General features: G+C 49.8%; 2 protein-coding genes across 22 annotated transcripts in view; one reads left to right on the forward strand and one right to left on the reverse strand.

The window, feature by feature from the left end:
- LOC124110154 (polycomb protein SCMH1) overlaps positions 1-18,106 on the forward strand; it is a 199,287-nt gene extending 181,181 nt beyond the window's left edge. For 13 of the 21 annotated variants that reach the window (XM_046469287.2, XM_058570844.1, XM_058570845.1 and 10 more), the window contains 5 exons: positions 10,395-10,658; positions 12,084-12,629; positions 12,852-12,995; positions 13,671-13,832; positions 17,486-18,106. In XM_046469287.2, coding sequence (XP_046325243.1) covers positions 10,395-10,658; positions 12,084-12,629; positions 12,852-12,995; positions 13,671-13,793 — 1,077 coding nt within the window. In that variant the 3' untranslated portion in view covers positions 13,794-13,832; positions 17,486-18,106. The other 8 variants (XM_058570852.1, XM_058570848.1, XM_058570847.1 and 5 more) reach the window with 5 other exon arrangements.
- Positions 17,249-26,346, reverse strand: part of Ctps1 (CTP synthase 1) — a 29,336-nt gene continuing 20,238 nt past the window's right edge. Inside the window, exons 11-19 of the mRNA XM_046469305.2 lie at positions 26,201-26,295; positions 25,496-25,558; positions 23,558-23,601; positions 22,274-22,370; positions 21,075-21,130; positions 20,889-20,985; positions 20,135-20,279; positions 19,466-19,559; positions 17,249-18,170 (exon numbers count right to left, since the gene is read on the reverse strand). Of these exons, the coding sequence (XP_046325261.1) occupies positions 19,475-19,559; positions 20,135-20,279; positions 20,889-20,985; positions 21,075-21,130; positions 22,274-22,370; positions 23,558-23,601; positions 25,496-25,558; positions 26,201-26,295 (682 nt within the window). The 3' untranslated portion in view covers positions 17,249-18,170; positions 19,466-19,474. The remainder of the gene's footprint in view (positions 18,171-19,465; positions 19,560-20,134; positions 20,280-20,888; positions 20,986-21,074; positions 21,131-22,273; positions 22,371-23,557; positions 23,602-25,495; positions 25,559-26,200; positions 26,296-26,346) is intronic.

The following is a 26,346-nucleotide window of genomic DNA, read 5'->3' on the forward strand; positions in this document are numbered from 1 at the left end:
GGGTTTGTGGACTGGGGCTCAGCTTCAAGCACAGGGACCTCAGTCCCTTCTCCCAGAAGTTTGTTTTCCCACCTGCCTTTGCATGAGAATCAGGGGCCTCAGCCCAAGTTTTTAAAGAATTCCTAGCAAGTGACCCCACACACACACCTTATCAGTCCCCCATCACCTACTTGCTCCTCTGTGAGCCTTCAACATCTCTTGAAGTGACCCTTTGGCTCCATGGCAGCATTGCCCCTGATCCCCCAGCTCTGACCATACTCCTGATTTGGGTCTCAAGCCTGCATCTCCTCAGCCAGTGCTGCTTGATACTTTTCTTTCTTTGGGCACTTAGAGTAGGTCACTGCTCCTTTATGTCTTTCACACCAGGTAGGTTTTCACAGTGACTAGAACAGGCCTGAAGGGCATGCAGCTGTTCAGTGAGTTCTGCTTTGGCCCAGCTCACGCAGAGAAGTCTCTGCTGCTCAGGAGAGCTGATGAGTCACAGAATAGCAGTTGAGGGTCAATATAAACACAGGCCAGGTACACAGACTGGGAGGTTTCCTGGAAGAGATGGAGTTGAGCTGGGTCTTAGGCTTGGAGGGTGGGGAACCACCTCCCAGGAACACAGTACAAGCTTGTGTGAGGATCTAAGCGACTGCTTGGTAGTCAATGCCTGGGGAAGAGGGATGCTCAGAGGCAAAGGGGGAGAACAGGAAGGCTTCAGTGTCCCAGCAGCATGACATACTCCATGCAGTTGGCACTTCTATGGGTGGCCTTTAATCAGAACGTGGGGCAGTCAGACCAACTAGGCCTCTGATAGCACCTCCCCACTACCCCCATCTCCAGGAGATCGATGGCAAGGCCCTGCTCCTGCTGCGCAGTGACATGATGATGAAGTACATGGGTCTAAAGCTGGGGCCTGCACTCAAGCTCTCCTTCCACATTGACCGGCTGAAGCAGGGCAAGTTCTGAACAGGAGGCACAGCCTAGACAACGGAGTGGTCGGGCAGATGGGGCATTCTTCTCCTTGGAAGAAGGCTACCAGCCTGCTCCTAGGCACCTCACTGGAGCCCAGGCCACTCCAGGACTCCAGGAGGCTATGTGGAGCCACCACTGCTACCCCCACCCCTCTTGCCATGATGAGTCCTTCCATGAAGGACCAAGGAGGGGCAAGTATGGGCCTGGGGCTGGCGCTGCTCTTCCCCTCAGCCCTGCCATGGCTCTGAGGTCCCCTCTATTTATTTTTTAAGCCCAGCTATCCTCTCACCAGGAATTTAGACTGAGCACTGTCCAAGTGGCAGAGGAAGAGCCCTTGGACCCCCCTACCCTGCCGCTCTCCTCCTGGGTTTGGTGTGGCATCCCACTGCCCCACAGTGCCTGCCTTCCCACCAGATCCCAGACTCCACAAACTCATGGTGCAAACCTTTACCTTTTTTAAAAAAGATCTTTTCTTATTGCTAATTTATTGTTTCTGGACTTGGGCAGACACTCTGGGTAATACTTCTCTTGCACCAGACACTGGGTTTTGAGAGTAGGGATACTACCCTGCCCTGGTCCCAGAGAGGCTCCCAATGGGTGTAGCCTCTTTTCAGAGGACACTGCCTAGGGTGCTTCTCTTTGGAATGGACAGACCCACGTGCTCCCATGGGGAGGAGAGGGTCATACTGTCTGCCTCTCTCTGCCCCCAGTGGGCCATTTGTAGCCCCAGCCCTCCTGCGGGATGGGAGCTCTCCCACACGGTCTCCACCACAGTTCCTTACCCTCACCAGAACTGCTGCAGAAAATTGGGCCTAATGATTTTAGGCCAAAAAGGCCCTGTGGTTGGGGGAGGGTCTCTAGGCTGGAATGTTTGCCTCCTCGCTGTCCTGTGCTTCCTTGTAAGCAAGTCAGCAGTTCAGCTGCTCCTGCTGCCATCTGGACTTATTTTATGTCAATTTGTTTATAAATAAAAACCAATACAGATGCCAGTGTCTTTTTAATCAGTTAACAGTTAAGTCACTCTGCATTCAGTGAGCAGATCACTCTCCTCTCCATCTTGATTTTCACATACATAAAATGAGGAGCTTGGACTAGACAGTCCCTAAGAGCTCTTCTAATCCCAGCAATCCTACACAACAGGCTAGCTTCCAGAAGCCCCCAAGGTCCCAGCAACTGACTAGCAGGACAGTTGTGTGAATCCATTCTCTGCCCTCAAAGGGCTTTGCTGTGGTGCAGCTGGACAGTGGGGAGCCTAGCAGTTGCACCATATGGGGGAGTAAGAAGTAGCATGAGAGCCAGCAACTGTGAAGAGCCTCAGCTGGCTTCATCCTCGCCCTCATGCTTATGACAAAGTTTAGGGTTTTCAGGAGCTGGAGAGAAAATATAAGGAGCAACTGCTCAGTGCAGTGTAATCTGTTATGGTTTGGATCTGGAACATCCCCCAAAGCCTCATGTGGTGAAGGCTTGTAATGTTCAGAGGTGGGGATGTGACTGGATCATGAGGGCTCTAACTTTATCAGTGAATTAATCCACTGAAGGATTCATAGCTGTATGAATTTAAGATGTAGCAGAAACTGTAGCAGGTATAGTTGGAGGGAGTGTATCCCTGGGGGCAGGCCCGTGGGGACTGTATCTTGTCTTTGGCTCTGTTCTTGGCTGTCATGTGCTGAGCAGCTTTCCTCCACCGCATCTTTCTGCCATGATGTTCTGCCTCACCTCAGGCCCGGAGCAATTGACTTGGCCAACTAGGGACTGAAAACAGGAGCTGAATAAATCTTTCCTCCTCTAAGTTGTTTTTCTCAGGGATTTTGTCAGAGTGACAGTTGACTAACACTGACCATAACAGTAACAACACTTGTGTAAATCTGTGCCACACAAACTGCTCTTTAGGAATTATAGTTATCTTACTGAATCTTCACAACAAAGGAAAAGCTCAGGTCCCACAGGCAGGAAAGGCCAAAGAAGAGTTTGAAGCCAGCTTACCTGACTGTAAGGCTTAGATTCTTGCCTGCTTGCTATAGACCCTTGGGTGGGTCATTTCCCTCCTTTAGGCCCATCAGGCTATGAGTGGTTTGGATGAGACTTCTGCAGGCTCTACCAGCCTTCACCAGTTCTTGATGTTCTTGATAGCATGAATAACTGGTCATATCCTTTCCACTTGGCCACTATGAGGTTCTAATCACAGTCACTGAAGCAGCCAATGTCAAGGCTGCCAAACTACAATAGTCCCTCTTTTCTATACTCCTGAGCATGAGGCCCTGGGTGGCTGTGCTGTTCAGTCAAGATGCTCCCAAAGAGGGCCCGACTGAACTTGAGGAACAAACTTCTGAACATCCTTACTGCCTCAAGAGACCGAGACATTGAAGCTAACACCTGTATCTGAGCAGGCCAGACATGCTGTGAGGCCGGGCCTCATGGAGCTGAATGGACACCCTCACTTGCTCATCACCAAGAGTAGGCACTTTACTGATGTTCAATTTTGAAAGTGCTTATTGTGCTGAGTTTTATGTATATCATCTCATTTAAATTTCACAGCCCTTTAGGATAACAACTATGTTCCCCTATCTTATAAACACAAAGACAGCTTAGAGAATTCAAGTAATTGCCCAAACTCCACAGCTAAAAATGGGTACAATACCTCACCTTACATCCAAGGAATAGTTCAATTTCAAGACTCCCATAGGGGAGGCTGGATGCAATCTGAAGCCCTCAGACAGGAAACAGCTGCCAGCAGGTGGGGCAAGGCAGGCCTTGCAGAGGCTACAGTCACCAGGATAAACAAGAATTGTTCTCCTTGGCTGCCCAGGTGATGGCTTAGGTACAGGGGATGGACATCAAGGAGAAGGCAGGACTCACCTTGGCTTAGAAGCATGATGCTCCAAGATTGCCAAATCTCTTTGAACAATATGATAGGCATAGTTTCCAGGGTCCCTGTGAGGGCCATGCCATTTTGAGGCACTGCACTCAAGAAGCCCATAGTTTAGGATTCTGAGACCAATTTATTTACAGGTAGGGGACATTTTTACCATAATAAATAGTGCCTTGATAGAATAAATATTGTCCAAGTGGCCATACTACACAAAGCACTGTACAGATTCAGTACAACCCCTATCAAAATGTCAATGACGGGGCTGGGGTTGTGGTTCAGTGGTAGAGCGCTTGCCTAGCATGTGTGAGGCACTGGGTTCGATCCTCAGCACCATATAAAAATCAAAAAATATAGGTTTTCTGGCTGTCTACAACTAAAAATAATTTTTTTTATATACCAATGACATTTTTTACAGAACTAGAAAAAACAAAGTCCTGAAATTCATTTGTAAGAATAAGACCCAGAGTAGCCAAACAATCCTGAGCAAGAAGAGGAATGCTGGAGACATCCCAGTGCCTGATCCTGTACCACAGAGCTATAGTAACCAAACCAGCATTGATATTGGCATCAAAGTCGACAAGAAAATCAGTGGAATTGACAAGAGACAAATTCACATACCCACAAAGGTGCCAAAAACATGTTGGAAAAAAGACAACCTTTTCAACAAATGGTGCTGGGAACACTGGATATCCATATGCAGAAGAGTGAAACTAGATTCCTACCTATTGGCACAAAAGTCACATCAAAATGGGTCAGACTTAATAAATTAGACTAGGAACACTGAAACTGCTAGAAGAAAACATAGGGTCAATACTCCAACATACTGGCACAGGCACCAATTTCCTTAACCAGACTCCTAATGTGTAAGCAATAAAACCAACAATAAGTGGGATGTCATCAAATTTTCAAACTTCTGCACAGCAAAGAAAATGCATGTGAAGAGAGCCTACAAAATAACTAAACAGACATTTCTCAAGAAAAGTAACAGATGACCAACAAATATATGAAAAAATGTTCACTCTAGCAATCAGGGAAATGCAAATCAAAACCACACTAAGATTTCACCTCATTCCAGTCAAAATAACAATTATCAAGAATACAGATAATAAATGTTCAAATCTCTTTGAACAATATGATAGGCATAGCTTCCAGGGTCCCCAGGATATGAGGGAAAAGGTACACCTGCAAATTAGTACAACCACTCTAGAAAGTAGTATGGAGAGTCCTCAAAAAACTAGGAATCGAACCACTATATGACCCAGCTGTATTCCCTGGTCTTTAGCCAAAAGAACTAAAATTGGCATACTATAGTGATGCAGCCACATCAATGTTTATAGCAGCACAATTCATAATAGCCAAATTATGGAACCAGCCCAGGGACCTGTTGATAAATGAATGGATTAAAATGGTATATATACACAATGGAGTTTGATTCAGCCATAAAGAATGAAATTATGGCATGTCTGGTAAATGGGTGGAAACAGAGAACCTCAAGCTAAATGAAATAAGCCAGACACAGAAAAGAGTCAGATGTTTTCTCTGATAGGCAGAAACTAAAGCAAAATGGGAAAAATCAGATATCATAAAGATGGAGAAGATCCAGTGGAAAAGAAGGAGATCAAGAGGGAGGGAGGAGGGACAGGAAAGGAGGGGAAGGAATGTAGAATGAATTTGACAAAATCATACTATGTGCAACTGTAAAAATACCACAGAGAATTCTACCTTTATGTATATCTATGAAATACCAATCAAAAAATTAATAGTTGAGTGAAAGGAAAAAAATTAAAATATTGCCTTGAAACAATTGACACTCTGCTTTTATCTGGTTTCCAGGGGAACAGAACTAAAAAAGTGAATAAATGCCAAGTCTGAAGGAAGAGAAGGAACTAACCTCTGGGGTCAGAATTAAATGTTGTTTAAGAAAAGCAGAGCCAAAAATGATTAAAGAAAAAGAAAACCAAATAAAGCCCTCAACTGGTGGAATTGTTTCACCAAGTCAGGCATTCTAATAATGACCAGTCATCCAAAGTAGCTGGGCTGGCCTTGGGCAGGCCCTTGCACACGAGGTGTGGTGCAGGAAAGGCCACTCCATGGAGCCCAGCACTCCACCCACCCACGAAGCAGGAAGACACCATTGACTCATTGCTAAGGAAATCTGGAGGAAGACACCAAGTACTTCAGGAGATAATGATGTGCAGGAGCCCAGGAGTGCAGCTCAGAGGGAGACCACTTGCCTAATGTGCTTGAGGCCCTAACTAGTTCCATCCCCAGCACCACAGTGGGGGGAAAAAAAGTTAACCCAAGAGCCTAGCCTCTACTAAGGGATGGTCAGGGAAGAACTGGGCATTTTTCTGGACGCCCTCCCCATCTTCGACTCCTCCTGCCTGCTGGCCAGGTGGACTTCTATACTTAGCTCCATTGTCTAGACCATTAGTCCTGAGGAGTATCCACAGCACCCCTCGTTGGCGTCCTTGTGGAACTTAAATCTTTCTCTGGGATGTGGCACTGGTGAGCCAAGTTGATGCACTGCCCCTGCTCTCACATGGGGTGCCACAGCAATTCCTAGAAAGAGCCTGAGCTGGCTTACTCCACCTTACAGCCAGGCACCCCACCCTGCCAGCCCTCAGAGTTTTGCAGCCTTTGCTGCAGTCTGGCTGGGCACAAATAACTGAGCTGCCACAAAGCCTTGTAGATTCAAACAGCAGCTCTTTATTCCCCAACTCTCACCGGCACTGCACACACCACACGGGAACACACTCCCTCACCTGGGCTCCGTCCAATCTCTCTGAACCCCTGTGAGAACTCAGGGGAACTTCAAGGTAGCAGGCACCGGAGGCAGCAGGAGCCGCCTTATTGCCCGCCAGTAAAGGTCAAATATACAATACAATCAATCCAGCATCACAGCAATTATATATAGCTTAACTCAAATCATCATCTCAATGGTTTGCTGGCGTCACCTTTCAACCATTCCCTCTGGCAAATGCCAGGCATCATTCTGACTGGGCTGTGGCTCTCAACAAGTCTCTTTACCCTAACTCACCCCAAATCATTGCATCTGGTTTTGCTCCCACATTCCATTAGGCTTCAAACCCCTAGTCCAGGAACAATGACAGCCAGGCATCAGAACTGGGTGCTTAGCCTATAATACCAAAGCCACTGCAGGTGCTCTCAGAGGCTAGCAGCCAACAGCAGGATGGACCCTGGGGCAGAGCTCCTTGAGTCTCAGAGAAACCCTACAGGTGACTGGGCCTGGACCCATAAAAGGTGAGGCAGGAATCTATATGCAGTTGGTGGTTTGCTAGACAGGACTAAGGGCCAAAGCTGGAGCATCATGGGTCCCAAGAGCTCAAAGGCCATGTCCACAGTATTCCTACCAGAATTTGCTTTTTTAACATTACTGTCTCTCCCACAGGTATCTGAGATTCCCTGTCCCCCTTCTCCTTGATTAGCCCCCCTGGGCAATTAGCAAAAACTAAATTTGGGAGTTGAGAGGAAGAAAGAAGGCAGATGTCCATCCCCAATTCAGGTTCAGTGATCATGGCTGTGTAGACCGTCACATGGGCACTCCAGAGAAGGTGAAAGGGGAATTCCACTGCATCTCTGTGCTCCATCTTGGGTCCCCAGCTCTCATTCCAAGAGTCTTAAATTCCAGAGCTTTTTTCCTTCAGTGCCAAATGAGGCTTGCCAATAAGATCACAGACATCCAGCAAGAGGATTAAAAGATAATGCTTTCCCAATTCCATCACCGCATGAGTGGCCTGCCAAGCACCTCGACTTCTAAACCATAGCAATGAGCCTGGGATGAGGTAAAGAGCCCTGTTCAATTACAATGCATTTCTGTATTTAAAAGACTATTTTTAAAATTGTATTTAGTGATTATAATAAAAGGCAGTTTTTACCTCTACCCCCAAAGGAAGTGAAATGAATGTTCAGCTCATATACGTCTGTTAAAGGCTATGGAAAAATGGGTGACAACGTGACTTAGAGAGATTGCCAGTGAGGGCGGGAAAGCTTTGACATGCAACTTGGCATGGGAAATCTCATGCCAAACAGCTGCCTGTGGCAAGGCAGTGAGATAAGGAAGGAGAACACTCCTGGTTGGTTCATGTGTTTCACCCCAGGACTCTTCTGTGGCCAGCTGTCTCTTTTCACACAACCCAACACAACTGGCGTTAACCATCCTGAAACAGCTGCAGCCGAGCTGTCCAGTGCTGTGAGAACACCTCATGGATGACACAGTTGAGAAAGGCTGGAAGAAGGGCTCAGGGATCCCAGGACATCTCAGGCTGTCCCTTCATTACTCTCAGGGCTATGGAGACAGCTGAGGCAGACCTGGCTCCAGGCCTGGGCAAGGACAGTGCAGCTGCCCAGTCTTCTCAGAGCCCCACACTGCCACCATGAAGGGCTGGGGCTTCTTCCCTTCCCCCACACCATCGTCTCTCCTCCAGTTCCCCACTTGAGCTTCTGCTCCCATCCCTAAGGGAAACAAAACTTAACATCTTCAGAATGGCTGCCTGCTGTCAAGCAGTCCTTCAGTCAGTCGAAGCATCACCTCTGTCCTCCACGCTCACTCCCCATAACCAGAAGCTTCCAGAAGCAGCATGAGAGAGAATATGTTGAAATACACTTACCAAAGTCCCCACTTGCCAGGAGCAGGTCCCTGCATTTGGAGAGGCTGTGCATGACCCATGTCTTCGTCCCAGTCAAACAACAGGTAACAACCCTGTACTTCAAAAGAGACAACAACACTTGATCTATTTTTCAGGACTCTTCTAGATAGCAACTTTTGTCCCTGGCATAGAGAAGGGCCTGTTGTCAGGGGTGGTTCTGGAAGCTACCCTGTGTATTTTGGTCCATCCTGGGAGCAGCTGGGACTCTCTGCCTTCCTTCTCTGTCTCTGTGGTCCTGACCAGTTAGTTTCTGCCCATCTGTGAGGCCCCCAGGAGGCTTGGCACACCTGAGTCTCCTGTGAGGTCCTGGGCCATCTGAAAGCCCAGGGCCCTGGGAGGAACAGTCCACAGGAGGGAATCCTGAGAACAAAAAAGGAAGTATAGGTTTTAAGCACCAGGACCGAAAGTGGTGGCAACTGGGTGGCCTGCGTGGGCATTGGGGCCTAGAAAGGCACTGCAAAGGGAGGAATTATGTCTTCAGCCCCTACTTTCTGAAAGCTGCCCAGAAGGAGCCCCATGATCAAGCTTATGTGGTTGGTGGGCAGCCATGTCTGCAGGTGTGGGAGAGGCCTTGTCCACAGCTGACCAAGAAGGCATTGTTGACCCTCATGAGATCACAGAGGCAGTTGTGCAGGCCCCACCCATTTCCCAGGACCCTGGTTCTCCCTGCCTCCATGCTAAGCTCTAAGTGCCCTGGGAGGTGCTAGTAGGGGTCGGGGTTGTGGGAGCTCAGAACTGGCACCTCTCATGTTCCTCCAGGAGCCAGAAGGATATGAAGGACTTAGGCCTCTTTCCTCCTATTCCTGTTTGCCTTGAATGCCCCTGCCCCAGCCGCGGTGGCTCCCAGACCCCACCTGCCTCCAGGATCCAACCTGAAAAGATGCAGGCTGGTGGCACCTACCACACCAGCCAGAGGCTGGCTGTGTGGGGGTGAGTGGAGGGACTGGTATGTGCACAGGCACAGCTCCTGGGCCTGGGGGCAAGGCACAGGAGCCCAGCTCTAAACCCCATTCTCAGCCTCCTCAAATTATATATATATATATATATATATATATATATATATATATATATATATATATGCAAAGGCCATTTTTCTGGGGAGGGAACATAGATTTTGTAAGTGTGCCAAAAAGCATAAGAACCCTCTGACCTCATACTTAACTAATTTCAGAGTCCCTACTGGGTTTGGACCAGGCAGGCAAAAGCAGCCATGGGGCTGCTGGCCAGCCCTGAGTCCTGGGCTAAGTCCTCTCCAAAACACCCTCTTTAAAAGGTTTCTTTGGAACCTGGAGGCCGTAAAAATCTTCTAGTTGGCAGAAAACCCCAAGCGTACTTACGAGGCCCCTAGCCTGTGGCCTGGGGATGGAAGACAGGACCCCTGGGGTCATCAAGAGGATGTGGTGAGGCTTTTAGGCTAGTTTAGACCCTTGAACCTGAATTCTGGGCCTTCCTGCTCTTCCTTGGGCAAATACCCTCAGTCAACCTGCAGGCTCTGAGGTCTGGCTCAGTCCTTTCCCACTCTCTCTTGCCCAGGTGTGTGGCAGACCACTTCTTGGTGGCCCTCTGCCCTCCTTCTCTGTCTCTGTGGCCCTGCCAGTCTGAGAGGCCCCTAGGAGCCTTGGCACACCTGAGTCCCCTGTGAGGTCCTGGGCCATCTGAGAGCCCAGGGCCCTTGGAGGAGCAGTCGACAGGGAGGAACCCTGAATCCCTTCCAAGGAAGACACCCCATGACCCCAAGTAAGAGATCAGCACAAACACAGATGTGGGAGACCTTCATGGAGTCCCAGAGCAAACAGCCCCTGCCAAAGCTCCCCCAAGAAGAGTCCCTGCCCGAAGACACGAGCCCTAGGGCAGTTCCCCACATGTACACGCTCTATGTGGGCCACCTGAATCCACAGTTCTCAGTGCCCGTGCTGGCCTGCCTGCTGCGGGATACCCTGGAGCGACTTGAGTTGCGGATCCCACGGGAGCACATAGAGGTGGTGAGGCGGCCACGGAATGCCTATGCGTTCGTGCGGGTGGCCACCAACAAGGATGTCCTGGCCTCCCTACCCTGGCGCCTGCAGATGGCCATGGAGGAGAAGCTGATCCTCAAAGAGCTGACAGCCCGGGGGAAGGAGCTGGTATTGAGTGAGGCCCGGGAGCCACTAATCTATAGAGAGGTAAGTGGGACCTCCCCAAGCCAGTCCCAAAGACACCCAGAAGGGAGGCCTGGGTGAGAATGGCCTGTAGGGTTGGGGGATGTCTTTGAAAAAATGAGGACAGATCTGCAGACTTGCAGCTGCTCAAGTGATACTGGCCTAAAGCCTGAAGCTCATATGGCCCACTTTCACCCAGAGGGCCACACTATCCCTTAGAACAGATGGCCAGCCTGAGCTTGTCTGAAGAAAAGCCAAAGTGTGGGGCTTTTTCTTGGGCCCTTTTGCATTCCAGCCTCAGCCTGAGAGGGCCTCAGATACACAGGTCCTGATTTTTCTCCTTGGCCTACCTCACCTGCCCAGTAGACAAACACCAACACCACTCTGTCCTGGCCCTGCCCTCAAGGAGCCCCCACTCATGAGCAGCGCCAGATTCCACCAACACAAATCTGAGGTGGCTGTCTGAAGACATGGGGCAGTCCTCACTGCTCTCTAGGACAAATTCTCAGGGAACAAGCTGGGACCTGGAGAACTGGAGAGGCACTCAGGACATTCCAGGCAGAAGGACCAGCACTTGCAAAGGGACGGGGCAAGGGTTTGAGTTTGTAGGGAAAGCTGCTTGGTGTCCCTGGACTGATAAGTGAGTCTTCTCTGGGGAGCCACAAGGCTAGTAGGGCAGTGCCTTTCATCGCAGGTGCCAGCCCACGCTTAGCCCCCAGCCCTGGAGAGGCGAAAGCAGCAGGAGCCAGGAACAGGTTTCCAAGGGGGTGTGACCACCTGACTTGCCCTAGGGCTAGAGGAGGATGCCTGGGAAAAGGAGAGTCAGTGAGGGGCTTCCTGATGAGGCCCAGACTAGGGAAAGAGCCACAAGGACGTGACCACTCTCTCAACAGATCAGTAGCCATGGAAGTGGGCTTAGGAAGGGCAGAGGAGAGCTGGGATTCAGGAGGACTTGCCAGAGGTCCAGGAAGTAGCAGTCAGGTTTCAGGGAGATCATGAAGCCAGTGCAGTCTCTCAGTTCAGAAACATGCAACTTGACGTGGATGAGGACCTCAGGGTACTTAGGAACTCAATCATCAGGCCCTGGGCCTCACACTATCTGCAACCCAAGTGGGAAAAGACTGGCACACAGATGTGCCGGCTCCCAGTCCTAGGAAGAAAATTCCCTTCTTACCCACCCAGGCATACCACAAGCCAGACACCTAGACTTAGAAAGAGGCCAGGAGGGGAAGGGACAATGGCTAGTTTAGACCCTTGAACCAGGAGGGTGGTCCCACATTGATGGCAGGAGGGTGAGCGAATTAGGCCATCAGACTAAAGGAGGCATCAGGATGTCCACGGGGGCTGGACCTCAGGCAGGGGCGCTGTTGGAAGTCCGGCAGTTGTCTCAAGGCAGGGGCTCCTGACTTCCCAAGGATCCATATGCCCCACTCTCGACCCCTACCCCAGCAGGAGGAGGACAGTGGCCCAAGCCGAGGCCCCAGCCCTGGCCCCAGCCCTGGTCCCAGCCCGGGTCTCAGCCATGGCTCCAGTCTCCCCATGCCAACAGGACCTGCAGACTCCTCATCTAGGTGGCACTGCACCCATCAGTGGCAGATTTCCCAGAACCGGCCCAGCGGCGTGCGCTCTGACAGCGCCATTGTGCACCAGGAGATCCTGGGCCAGGAGCACCTCTTCCAGGGCACTTTCCTGGGCAACGAGACACGAAACATGGAGTTCAAGCGGGGCGGTGGCGAGTACTTGAGCCTCGCCTTCAAGCACCACGTGCGGCGCTATGTATGCGCCTTCCTCAACAGTGAAGGAGGCAGCCTGCTAGTGGGCGTGGAGGACAGCGGCCTGGTGCAGGGCATCCGCTGCACCCACCGCGATGAGGACCGAGCGCGCCTGCTGGTGGACTCCATCCTGCAGAGCTTCAAGCCCCAGGTCTTTCCCAGCGCCTACACCCTCACCTTCATCCCTGTCATCAGTGCCTCCACCACCAATGTGCCTCTCAAGGTAAGCCTGTGGGACAAACAGGGTTGTCATCTGTCATGGCCCAGCAGGACAATGGCCTGTGCTACTTGCAGGGGTGGGGAGTGGAGCAGGGGGGTGGGGAAAGGAATCCCTCTAGGAGCCACTGCTCCCTTAAGGAGCCAGGGCCAGGGTAGAGTCCTGGGCAGGACTGGGGCTGCCAGCGTCAGCTGTGGCCTCCACCCAAGCTGCCATTCCCCCACCAAGGTGCTCCGTCTGACTGTGCACACCCCCAAGACCCAAGGGGAGCCCCAGCTGTACGAGACAGACCAGGGGGAGGTGTTCCTGCGGCGGGACGGGAGCATCCAGGGGCCACTGTCCGTCAGCGCCATCCAGGAGTGGTACAGGCAGGTGAGGAGGCCCAGGCTGCAGTGGGCAGGGCCCAGCTAACCCAGCTCCTCCAGCCTCTCTGAGCAGTCCTGTGCAGAACATCTTGTGTCCTCGGGTCCTTGTGTCCTGTGTCAACCCATGAGCACAAAGGAGGGCCATCCCCTATAGTACACTGTCCAGTGGCTAGGGGAGAGGCCCAAGCAGTCTCCTCAAAATCTATGTCCCTCTTTCCATGGTGCCTGACACCCTCACCCACCCAACTTGAGTGGTTGAGGTATTCTGTTGTTGAGAACAACAGGAGAACGGAGAAATGAGAATATTGGAGAGTTACAAGAAAACCCCAAGGACTGTGTAATACATTCGGGGGAGCTCCAGAGGGGGGGAGGGGTGTGCTGAACATAGTCCCAAGGGGAGGTCTTTTTGCAAGAGGGAACTGCCAGGTGGTGGAAAGGCAGAGGGCAAAGGAGGCAGTCAGTTTGAGGGAAGGATGTGGCTAAGGGGCAGCTGTGCGTATCCTAGCATCTGGGAGGCTGCAGAGGAACACTCCCTCCCCACATCCGTGCTCTGTAGCCTCTCAAGAACCCAGGGCTGCCTGGGTCATGGCTCCCCCCCCCTCGGGCTACAGTTCACTCCAGGGTGAGGGTGGACAGCTGGGGCTGACATCAGCTTGGCCATTTGTGCTATGCTGCCCCTCAGAAGTGGACAACAGAGCTGAGCAAGCTGGAGGAGAAGGTGAAGGTGCTGACGGTGGAGAAGGAGCAGCTCCAGCAGCAGCTGAGGCAACAGCGGCCTGTGTCCTGCACCTGCTGTGTCCTGTAAGGGCCCCACGGGCCGCTGCACAGTGCCAAGCTGCACAGGGTGAGGCAGAGACTTCTGATCTGGGCTAAGTCCTAGCAACAAAACGCACCTGGGCCAGGCAGGTAGGAGGGAGCTCTGGCTTCCTGCTCCTTCAGCACAGACCCACGTGGCTTCACCAGAGCAGCCTCTGTGTGTAGCCAAGAATGTTCTTGGCAGCACATCCCCAAGCATGGACTTTCAGAAAGAACTTGGCCAGACTCATCCTATGGCTGAGCTGTAAGGAAATGTCCCTCTCCCTCAATGCTCTTTTAGCCCAAGCTGAGGTCTATGACCCCAGTCAGCTAGAAAGTGCCAGAAAGGAACTTGTCATCTTAGGAAGGTCCCTCATAGCCAGTAAGGCATGTTTGGAAACATTTACAAGGCAAACAGGCCATCCTGCAGCCCTCTCCCCTAACTTGCGATTGTTAAAGATCCTTAATAAGTCATATAACCCTGGGGTGCAAATGGTTATTTCTAGCACATTTTGTCAGCCAGCCAGACACTGCTGGGTCATGTGTTCCCTGCTCTATCCACCTCTGTCCAGGAGACACAGCCCACCCTGGGCTCCTACCACACAGGGCTGTGGGTGGTGACAGGAGCCCAGTTAGCCTCAAGCTCAGCTCCATGTTAAAGGCCAGGTGCCTTGGGGCAAAGCACTCACCTCTTTGCTTCAGTTTCTTTGCCTGTAAGAGTAGCAGTGGGCAGGGCAGGCGTTGTCATCATCAGGAAGTCCCCAGGGTGCTGGCCCTAGCCCAGAGCAGCACCTGCACAGGAAAAGCCTACTCCCATTCTAAGCACCCCCAACCCTGGCTCTGGAGAGGGTTCCTGCTCTTGTTGTTCCTCTACTGTTCCCACTGCCAAGCCAAGACTAAGGCCAGAGCAGCACCTATACTCAGCCCTCCATGTTCCTCCTGCCCCCTGAACCAGCCATGCCAGCTATGCCCACCAACTCCTTCCACCTGCACTCCCCCAGCCCCACCCCCACTCACCAGCCACTCACAGCCTGGACCACTCACAACTGCTCTGAGACTTGGTTTCCCACTTATCAGACAGGATACAAGCCTGGCCTTGGCCACCACTCACACTGGTTAGAGACCAAGTGTATCATGGATGTATGTATCATGACAGGTCACCAAACTCCTAATACCAGAGATGAGAACTTTTGACTCAGTGATGACAGAAGCAAATCAAGTGAAATGAGCCCAAATGTATAGGCAAAGCTTTAACTGGGGTTTCAGCTAAAGGGAAACAGCACTCATCAATGGCCCAGATTGCTCCCTAAATAAAGGGAAATGCAAGCTTTTATTGATTTGCTGGGATGGGCTAGTCTGATAATTTTCCATTGACCAGGAGTATGGTTCCAAAAGATGTTGAGGATACCACCAGTCACATTCAACTTGCCTGGGAACCACTCTTGTAGCTGGTGCCCATCCCTCTGTGCAAACACCCTGGCCTTGGGGCTCCATCTGGGCCTATGACAGGGCTAAAGGACTATGGGTTTGGGGGCTGCTCTAGCTGCAGAAAAAGCACCAGGGCAGGAAGAAGAAAATATGCCCGCTCCAAAGGCAACTGACACATCTACAGGCAGAGCCGAGTAGAGTCTATCCAAAAGTTAAGGAAACAAAGGAGACAAGCATATGAGACACTCATCCCAGCCACCCACCGGACATCTGCAGCCCAAATAGTCAAGTGTTTTTCAAGTTCCTGAAAGGTAGCCTAGGCAAGCATTATCGTCATAACCCACACATCAGAGGTGTTATCTACAGCAAAGCTAGACTTTGTGACCTCCAAAATCAGTGATTTTTAAGTTGACTTAGAATAGGTGAAGCCAGAGTTTAGTGGTAACAACTTCCTCTTGTGTAAACATTGTTTCTGTGGTTTATCAGGTCTGAGGCTGTTGGAAAGAACACAAGGGCAGAGAGGCAACGTGACCTACCATGGTGGTCCCTGTCTGTAACTCACCCAGTGGGCTGTCCCAGGGTGGCTGAAGCTGCTCAAGAGCTACACAAAGAATGGATTACTTGAGCTGGGGTGTCCCTCAGTGGTGGCGTGCTTGTCCAGCATTCACAAAGCCCTGGGTTCTATCCCCAGCACCAGGCATGAGGGTGGGAACCTTACTCAAGAAGCCACAGCAGAGTTTCTGGCCAACTTCTATGAGCCAGGCACCGCAATCCTCAGAAATGCCCTTAGTGGGAAGTAGCCAGTTTCTACAAAGGCAAGGTGATCTCAGTCAGCTGCTTCAGACTGCCCAGAACCCAGGAGAGATGCTACCAAGTCTCTTCCAACCTTAGAGAAGCCTCTGGGCCCTGGTCAATCGACACTGGCATGGCAGGGCGACACCATCTGGCTGAGCTCTGCAGTCCCTGGAGAGCTATGTGGAGTTCCTTTTCTCAGAAAGGTTCTGCAGGTGGCCAGCCCTAGGCAACTGGTCACCTTAAGGGAATCTTCACCAGGGGCAGGAACATGACTACAGGGAGCTCTTCCAAACCTCCCTATACCCACCCAAGTCCTCACTGTCTCAGGACACTGGTGACCCCAAGGGACCTGCCACTCCCTCAGTGTGGGGAGTGACAGGCTGCTATGTGGCATAAGGTCAGAATTCTGCTCAACCAGCCATAATAAAAGCCCTAGACAAGTAAGAAGAGCTCTGTGGAAGTGAGTGTTTTAGGTCAGTCTGTGAGCAAGGAAGGCAGACAAAGGTGACTTGTTCTTGGTCAGAGAGCAGGAAGGCAGGCTCCCCCTTGGACCACGAATGGAAGGACAAGAGTCTACTTCTCTTGAGTCTCTCTGAAGTAGAAGCTGGGCCAACTCACTTGTGAGAAACACATTTCCCTCCCCAAACCCAGTATCTCAAATTTCAGCAAGTGAAGGCTGTTAGGTAGACTGGTGAACAGGTGGCCTGAGGCCTGAGTACCTGTCTCAGCAGAGAAGACAGCTCATCTCTAAGAGGTATGCTCAGCAGCCAGAGGGTGAGTGGGTACCTGTCACCAACCCCTCACCCAGGACAGTGACCATGAGCTGGACCTGTATTCCAGAGGCTGAGGGTGGAAGCAGAGCGGGGAGAAAGCAGTCCAGCTGGTTCAGAAGGTCCTTGGTCGGCCATTCTCATCTCTGGGGAGGGGCCCAGTTTGCAACTAGCAAAAAGGCCCCCTGTGCAGGGGCCTGCACTTCTTCCCTCCCCCTTGTCCCTGACAAGCTGTACACTTGGCACTCATGTCACTTTCAATCTCTCCTGACATGTGAGAACCAGGATGTGAAGCCCTGTTTGAAAACTCAGGTTCCTATTCACAAGAAAGGCTCGCCTCTAGCTTGCAACACTGGGATTGCTCACTGAGGCTGCAGGCCAGAGGAGCAGCAGGCACCAGCGGCACCCCAGCCACACACTGCAGCTTTCCCCACCTGGCCAGTGACAGACATAAAGAGAAAGAAAAGGCATCTCTTGTTCTGCATTTTTTATTTCTTAAGTTAGAGTATACATGGAGTCCAGCCAGAATACAGTAGGCAGTGGCTATGCCTATTCCATCACATTAAGAAAATAGTTTTCATATTGCATTTTAACTGCAGTTAACACCATTCTGGAAGAAGAAAGTACCCTCAGGTCAAAGCTGTCTATATATGAGAGGGTTTTAGAGGCAGTTTCCCCACAAAGATTCTTTTTATTATTTTTTTTTAAGTGACCCCTTGATGCAAGGAGTGTTTCCCAACCCCAGGACCAGGAGATGCAGCCAGAGGTGCAATTTTAAAATCATACTTCAGAGACACCAACTTCTTGCTGCATCATGTGACACCAAACTGACTGTCCCTTTGGAGGACAAGGACCAGCCACAGTTGGCACCAAGAGCTTCCACAACTCAAAGCAACACTGAGGCCTCAGCTCTGGCTTCACTGCTTTTGGTGACAGGCGGTGCAGGAGGTCACCAGCACCCCACAGGGGAAGCACCGGCTTCAGTGATCCTCCCTACAGTGATCCTCCCATGTCTGCTCCAGCCACCTGCACTGAGCAACGGCCTGGGCACCCAAAGGAAGCAACAGGCAAGACGCTCGAATCCACAATGACACGAGGTAGTTGGAGAAACAAGGTGGTGGACAGGCCTCCATCAGCCCCTGCTGTCAGCACCCATCTCAATGTGGGCTTCTCATCTCACAACCTCCTGACCTACACGGGAAAGGCCAAGCAGCAGGCGGGCCCGGAAACAGTGTACATGATGCGACATGCCAATGACAGTTTTCCAAATACCTTTCTCCCCGTAATAAAATAATCTTAATAAAAACATAATTTAAAGGAAGTGTCAAAAGCCGAGTGTAAAATCATAGCTGTAAACTCTTGTCAAAGTCAAAGGTTCTCTTGAAGAATCATCCCTGTTTAAAAAAAAAAAAAAGATGTTAGCAATTATATGATGGCCAAGTAGAAAACTTAAGAATGTACAGTCAGCTGCCATGGGGAACAATGCCTGTTTTTCATGGTAGAATAGCAGTAAGAACTTAATATGAATAATCAGAAGCTAAATTTATAATTCCTACAGAATCACACATTTTTAAGACCTCTGCCTTGGCCCTGACACAAGCACTCTTTGTCCACAGTGTCCTCCTCTTACTGGTCTGCTGACAGGCACGTCTCCACAGAAACTCCATGTGGCTGACCAAATGCCCACCTGCCTTCCCCTGCCCCTGGCCCTTGTTGTCTTCCTGGTCAGGGGTCAGGGATTAGGGGGTGCCTCTGTTACATGCTCACCTGGCACAGATTAAGCAACCCAGGCCGTCCTGATGCTGACTGACTTCTCATGCACACCCATCTGTCTATGCCCATAGGTTAGGTGGCCAATCAGTAAGGCAGAAGGGGAATCAATGGAGGTCACTGAATCAGTCCAGCACTAGGCCAGCAGAGGCCCCAGGGGCATGAGTACAGGCACACAGGATCCAGGAGGGCCACCTGCCCTGCCTCAGGGCAGGAACTCTCTTACCTGCAGCGGGACCACCAACAAAGTGGACCATACTCTCCCCCTTCCAGACCCCCACCCTATCCCCTTTCTGATACCCTTACCAGCAGAATCTATTTCTGACAAATACAGTTTACTCTGTAATCTTAAAGGACTTTTAAAATTCATGGCAATGTCCATAATTGTTCTTTATAAACTTACAAACCCTGTCACTAAACAGACATTCAAAGCCTCCTTGCTGTTTGAATTTTGAAGAATTTCCGGAATAAGCAGCAATCAAACCAAACTATCTGCAAGCAGTATCAGTTCTGAAACACGTCTTGGTGAGAGCTTGAGGAGCTGCAAAATGACAGGCCATGCTGTCATGCCTGTCACCTCCTTCACCATCTCTGAGTTTATACAACTTCATGAAACAAGGCCTAAGAACCCAGTCCCTTAGTTGGTCAGACTGGCACCTCTGTGAAGCAATCAACCATGTGACACCTGCCCAGTGACTGGTGTCACCCCAGCAGCCCCCAGAGCAGGGCAGGTAACTTGGAAGAGGGTGGCCCACTCACTGATAGTCACACTGACCTTACCACTTCCATTCTCTAGCAAATAAAAGTTCTTAGCACCAAACTTTCATGATATTCTTACAATCCTAGTGTGTTATCACTGTTTTGATAACACACTAAAACAAAACAAAAAGACCAACTTAACATTAAAAATATCACTTACATTGCCAGATCAGTCATGGTTTATTGATGGAAATTTCAGTTCAGTTATTTCAGAGTCAGGGGAGCTGCTCCCACTTCTGTCACTGTAGGTGTCCCTGTAGAATACAGAAAGTTTATTCCTCTTCTCCTGCCAAAACCCTCACGATACTTTTGTTTCTGTAGCCACTGTTACTGCAGGGATATGTGTCCACACAGCACAAATCAGACTCCACTACACAGTACACTCAGCCTGAGGCTGTTGAGGGATTTCATTCCTCTTACCATTCAGTTAATGATAACCACGCATTAGAGTAACCAGCCTCAGATAAGGGTGGCAGTAGGGTACAAATCCCCCTGGGGTGTGGCATACTCCCTGCGGAAAAACCCTGTCTCCTTAACATGAAGGAGACAGACCTCTGCCAAACATGCTCCTAAGCAGTATCACCAGAACCAGATGCTAGAGAGAGCAGGGCCTGATCAATACACTAAAGGAAGCAGCCTGAGGAAACCCCAGGACAGAGCAGGAACCTCTGTGGAAACGTGAGGAACACATGGTGTCTCATCCAAGGACCCAGCCATGACACCTATGGCTTTTTCTTGGGACTGATTGTGTGACACCTCACTGTGAGAGCCAGTGACCCCCAAAGGACTGGTGAAGACAAGGAGCTGATTGCTGAAGCAGTGTCCCCACCTGGGAGAGAGCCTGCAGCCTTTCTGGAGGTAATGTGGGAGCCGCCCCACAGAGGCCAGGAGGAGGCCAAAGTATGGCGGGGAGGGCTTGATAGGCCTGGACAGGAACTCTGGGTGGTACTGAACTCCAACAAAGAAAGGATGATCTGAAATAGAAATCCAAAGGATCCATTACGTATTTGGGCAGAAAATGTGAAAGATGAGAAAAAAGTCTTATTAAATCGACGCCAACAGTCTGGGGCCTGGTGGTAGAGTAACTTCCAAATGTGTGCAAGGCTCTGGGCTCAATCCCCCAGAAAAAAAACCCTAAATTATTTCAAAGTAATGTTACCATTTGAATCTAGGTAGAGACAACCCCAAAGCCTGAGTGATCTAATCCCCTTCTCCCAGCACTGTTGTCCCCTCCCAGCTAAGGGGGCTCCTCTCCATAGACCCTCCCTGGGTCCCCTGGCTACTGTGACTTCCACAGGTTGAGCCACGCAGATCATATGAGAACTGAAAGAGGCCAAGTATCAAGTCCACCCCCTTTCTAGAGGAAGAAGAACGGAGGCCTAAGGTTACCTGGCTGCCTGCGGAAGGCCACACACAAGGATAAACTTCCTGGAGCTCCGGCCTCTTTGTCACCAAGACCTTTCCCCTCACAAGACAATGCTAATTCTGATTTGTCCAGAGCAACGACACATGGCTTTACACTTTCCCATGTGCCAAGAAATCTGACTTCATTTTTCATTAAATTCAACTGTCTCAGCAATTACCTTCCAACTCCACAATCTCCATCCGCTCCCCTTCAACATCTTGGCCAACAAACTTCAAGCCCTGCTCTTCCAAGCACTTTTTCAAGACTGGATTCACCTGTTGATCCATGAAAAATAACTGTGCTGATCTCTGTTACTGTGTCTCCCAAGTAACAGAAAAGAGCGAACACAAATTGGAATTCTCACCTCAAATCGATGGCGGTGCCGCTCTTCCAGGTAGTCTGGGTCTCCATAGAGTTTTCCTGGGGGAAAAAAAAGGCTGGATTTATGACTTTTGACTTGCCAAATACCCTGTTTCACACATCCTACTTCACAGTGGACTGTTATCGTCCACATAGACAGGCTGCTGGAATTCTGGACCATGCTTCCTGCTCTTAGCACAATTTAGACTAATTTTTGGCTTCTGGCTCCTTCTGACACACTAAGAATCACAATGGAACCAGGCTCACCACCTCCATCAAGCTAAAGACAGAGTGCCCCGCTGCTAGACGCTATCTAGCAGACAGACCAGGACCCAAGCACCCTGAGCCCTGAGGACAGTGTGGGAAGAGAGACAGTTTAGAGCTTTGCAGATGAACTCTGGGGACAAGAGTTCAAATCAGTGTCTGAAGGTGCCAGCACCTGGTGGCTGTAGGCAAAGAGGCATCGTGTGTGTGCAAATGGGCTGCTTAATTAACCCACTCCAGTGAGACCCCAAGTCACAGAACACTAGAATTGGAAGACTAGTACTCAAGCAACTCAAAATTAGGCTGCCAAAGAGCCCCAAAAGAAACACAAGAGCACCTCTGCCACAGAATCAAAGGCAGAATGTTTGGGGGTACGGAGGCGGAGGGGGTAGACTAAGAGAAATGTCTTAAGTACTTTTCTTGCCCAATTTCCCTTCATCTCTAGCATATATTAATACCTCTGCCACAGAATCAAAGGCAGAATGTTTGGGGGTACAGAGGCGGAGGGGGTGGACTAAGAGAAATGTCTTAAGTACTTTTCTTGCCCAATTTCCCTTCATCTCTAGCATATATTAATACTTTCTTCGAGTAAAATCTATTTGAGTTGACCCATATGAAATTGTCATTTTTGTGAGATAATAATCATCAAATTTCATACTTAACAGTGTAGGAAAGAAACAGACTGCAGTGGATGTGACCTAACTGCCCTGTCCACATCCCAGAGTCCTGACCACATTGCCAGTGATCTAAGACCCGCACTGCTGCCCTGCCTACCATAGTACATCCTAGGAGAAGATGAGTAAGAGGAGGGAAAAAAATTCAAAAGCAAGAACAAAAAGAAAAAAGCCAGGCTGACTCTTGAGAGCCCCAGCACCCCCCTATGATACACATCCTGAACAGGCCAAGCCAGAGGCCAGGCCAGTACAAGGCAGCTCTTACTCATGACTGAGTTCTTGGTCTGGAACAGGGTTCTCCTCTTGCCCAGCCTCATGGTTCCTCCCATCTGCCCAGGGTTGTGTTCTGGCATGTCTATGACCTGGAGACGTTCAGAAAATAAACACAGACTACCAAACTCTGCTTCGTTAGTGTCTGGAACTCCTCCACTGAATACAGCCCACCTGTGAGCAGGCCCTACCTCTCTAGCCTTCCCTGGTAAGAGACGCTATCTCAGGAAACTGTCTCCTAGTAATTATTTTAAACCTCCGGGACAGGGGTTCAACCCTTTGGCCTTTCCTCATGACACTGTACCTACCCCTAAGTACTGGGGATGACAAGGAACCAGGCCAAGAACAAACGGCACAGCATGGACACAAGCCTAGCTGTGTCAGGACATCTGCTCCCTCTGCAGTCCTGAGGAGCTGCCCAGTCCTTGGGCCTGCACCAAGCAGGGGTGGGCTATGGCACCCCAGAGGACAGGCCAGCTCACCTCTCAGCCTGGTGCTCCAGTGCACCTTCTGACCTCCAGGGCCGCCTCTGTGCCCCACTCCCCCACCCCCAAGTCCAATGTCAGGTGATGTTTGCCTGCCATAAGATTAAGAACCCTGTCCACTGAGTTCATCAGTGTCTTTAGTGACAAGAAGAGCCCCTGGCACAGAGCAGGTACTCAGAATGTGTTGAATATTGAAGGAAAAAAATGGCTTTCAACATGCCTGCCACTCCTGGGTTGGGGATTCGAAGATGAATAAAGGCACCGTCCCTCCCCAGTAAGCCTTAATAATATGGCAGGCTGACAGGCCATGTGACCAAAGTGAGAGATGATACCAGGTATGCTGGCCTGGAAAAGCTTTGGTTACCATTAAACAAATCAGTACCACATCCCAGCAGTTCTTTAATTACAATCCCACCCCAGGACTGCTGCTGGAGAACACGAGCTGGTGCACACAGTGAGGACAGCAGCGGGCACGCGGGTGCATGTGGAGTACTTCATATGAATACTACTCCGGGGAGCCCAGGGGAATGGGGGTGGAAAGCTATTTTAATCAGAATCCCCTCTAGCTGTCTGGGCTGGCACCTTAAAAGGCTTTCTGTAGTGAACTGAAAAGATCAGTGAGAATTCCATAGTGAATTCCATAGTTTTTCCTAACCATTAGGTCTGGGAGCACAAGACCCCGGGATTCTGGAGGAGGGAGCTGCATGGCTCGCTGCCTGTCTCTAACCATCTGCTGTGTCCTGAGTGCCCTTCCAGCCCCTTCTGACCCTGGGAAGGTTCAAACACAAACTCACCACAGGATGACTGGTCTTGGGGTCAAATTCTGTAGAATTGGCATCTGAAAAGTCAAAATACTTGGGTTATGAAGATAGCTAAAAACAAAAGTGATCACTGCTGAGCGCTAAATCACAATCTCCTCCCTCTATTTAAAATCAACGGTGAAATAAAAACTAGGGACAGCAATTTAAGATATAACGATATTCAACACATAAATAGGTGAATTTTTTCTATCAAGTCTTTAACTTTCTGGAAAGTCAAGTTGGACACAATGGGGAGAACAAAACCAACGGCACAGCCTAAAAATCTGTGACAGTTTTTCATTGTGAATTTTTTTTTTTTAAACATTTTGTTGTAGACTCTCCAAAATAAGCAAGAACCATCTTCTCATTTTCTTTCATCTTTAGCATCTAATGTGCCCTATTCAACTGCCTGGTACAACTGCCAAGTCAAAAACTAACTGATTTCGATGGAAATAACCTATCAGTGAATAAACTTACCATCTAACCACTACAGACTAAAAGGACAAGGAAGTCCCCCGCACTGCATGTTGGTCCTGGTGTGAGCACTAACTACTGCTACCCTCCTGGGCCTGAAGCAGGGCCTGGTCTCCTCTAAAGAGCAAGCTCATGGCCAGTCACCCACCTATCTGGAACCCAAGTGGGAGGCAAGGGGTCAGGCTGTGCAAGAGTCCAGGAAATCGCAAAAGCCATTCCGGGGTCAATGGTGAAAAGAGAGCCCTGCCAGCATTCAAATGCCAGCACCAGGGGCATGCTGCCTACTATACTAAGCTTCCCTCCCGTGGTTATGGTCAAACAGCCTCTCAGAAGAGAGATGAACTGAAACCCAGCTTGGCCAAGTTGGCCACCGAGGAATCACCTATACTGCATAACCCAGACCGCTTTTACATCCCTTCAGGATGCTTTATTTTTCAAAGAACTTACATGTCTTCTGAAAAGCTAGTATTTGTCAGTTGGGATACAGAGAATAAATGACTGTGGCAGACTATTCCATCATGGCCCCCCGACCACACATCCAGTACCCATGCCCTGTGACACCACCCCCACCATCTACTCCCACAAAGTCAGGGTTTGGCCTGTGACTTGCCTCAGCCAGTGGGACAGTGGCAAGTTTGCAAATGCCTGTGCAGTGAGCCTGGCTACAATGTGCAGTCAGGCTACAGTGTGTGAAGAAGCTTGGGCTGAATTAATATATGATGAGCCACAACATGGACACACTATCTCAGTGTCCTGCTGGGCCAAGCTCGAGGCTGAATGCCAGACAGGAGTGAGTGACCCCAGATACACAACTCCGAGCAGACAACCACTCAGCAGAACAATGAGAAGTTGTCAAGTCATGACTGTTACCAGCCACCAAGTTTGGGATGGTCTGTCACAGTGACACAGTTAATGAGCAGATCTGATATTACGTGAGCATTTCTTATTTGCCAGGCACGGCTAGGGACTACCTACATGCATTTCTTCACCAAATTTTTACAACTATGTGAAGTCAGTACCATTTTGACTCCATTTACAAAAGAAACAAAGACCCAGAGAGGCTAAGTTATCTAAAATCATCCATAATAAGTGACAAAGTCAGAACTTAGGCTCAGGTGTGACAGCTCCAGAGCCCAAGTTTATAACAACTGCATAGGCCTCACTTAGTCCAGTGACTTCTTGGTAGGTACCAGGGAGATGGTGGCCATGGTGGTCAAAGAGAGAATTTAAAGAATAGAACATGCTGGACAGAGAGCTGAAGATGGGCTTCTGCAGCTGCCCCCGACCCTCACTCCCCTGTAGAGAGCTGCAGGGCAACCCAGTCCCAAATTTCATTCTGCACATGGAGGTTCTGAGGAGCCAGGCACCATCTCAAGGCTCCTACCACCCAACAAGCAATGCCTTCACGCACTCAGGAAGCGGTTAAGCAGGAATGAGGGTTTCTAAATGCACGCTTACCTGACCATCCCAGCACATTTCTTGAAAACTCAACCACTGCCAATTGCATTCCTAAGCACACACCTTCCAGGGGGAGAGAAAACTAAATGAAGCTCCATTGAAAAGGCAGCTCCCACATTCCCACCAGCCTTGCCAAGGGCTCTGACAATATCTTGCATGGTCAGGGTCATAACCACAAACTCTTAATTTCCTGCTACAAGTAAGCATCCCACTGGTATGCTTTATCTGTGTTGGATATTAAAAGCTGGGTGGAAGAAGTGGACCTAAAGATCCCAGCTTCTGCAAAGTTATCCAACTTAAAAAATAAGCAATAATCCAGTCAGTTTCAAGTTTTCAAGTATAAAATTCAAGTTTTCTTACCCTCCCTCATTAAGGTCTCACTTATAAAGTGGTCAAGTTGAAAATTACTAAAATGTACAGCACCAGGAAGCATTCAAAACCATTTTTGTCCAATTATAACTGGCTAGTATGCCAAGTGAGCAGGACATAAGACTCAATCTCCTGTGCACTGCAAACAGAATTTCTTCGATATTCCATGCATTGACATGTAGCTAAGACACTTTTTATATTTAAAAATAAAATCTGAATCTTTCCCAAAGAGAACCAAAAAGACTGAGCATGTCGTGTTTCAATATCTCCCTGCTGTATTTATAACTCCCTCCCAAATGGCTCCTCAGACTGGCGAGAGCAAGCACAGTTCCTTACCCAAAAAAGGCTTTTTCTGTTTCCGAGCCCAGGCAATGGCTTGGATTTTTCCTTCAGTACCGCGAACACCAAATCCTCCTGGAACCAGGACTCCACTGCACAGGGGAACAAACCACAAGGCAACTCCGCTTTTCCACTAACCCAGC

This window comes from Marmota monax, unplaced genomic scaffold (genome assembly GCF_021218885.2).
Source record: "Marmota monax isolate L192 unplaced genomic scaffold, Marmota_monax_Labrador192_F-V1.1 WCK01_AAM20220418_F8-fsc00008, whole genome shotgun sequence".
NCBI classification, from domain to species: Eukaryota; Metazoa; Chordata; class Mammalia; order Rodentia; family Sciuridae; genus Marmota; species Marmota monax.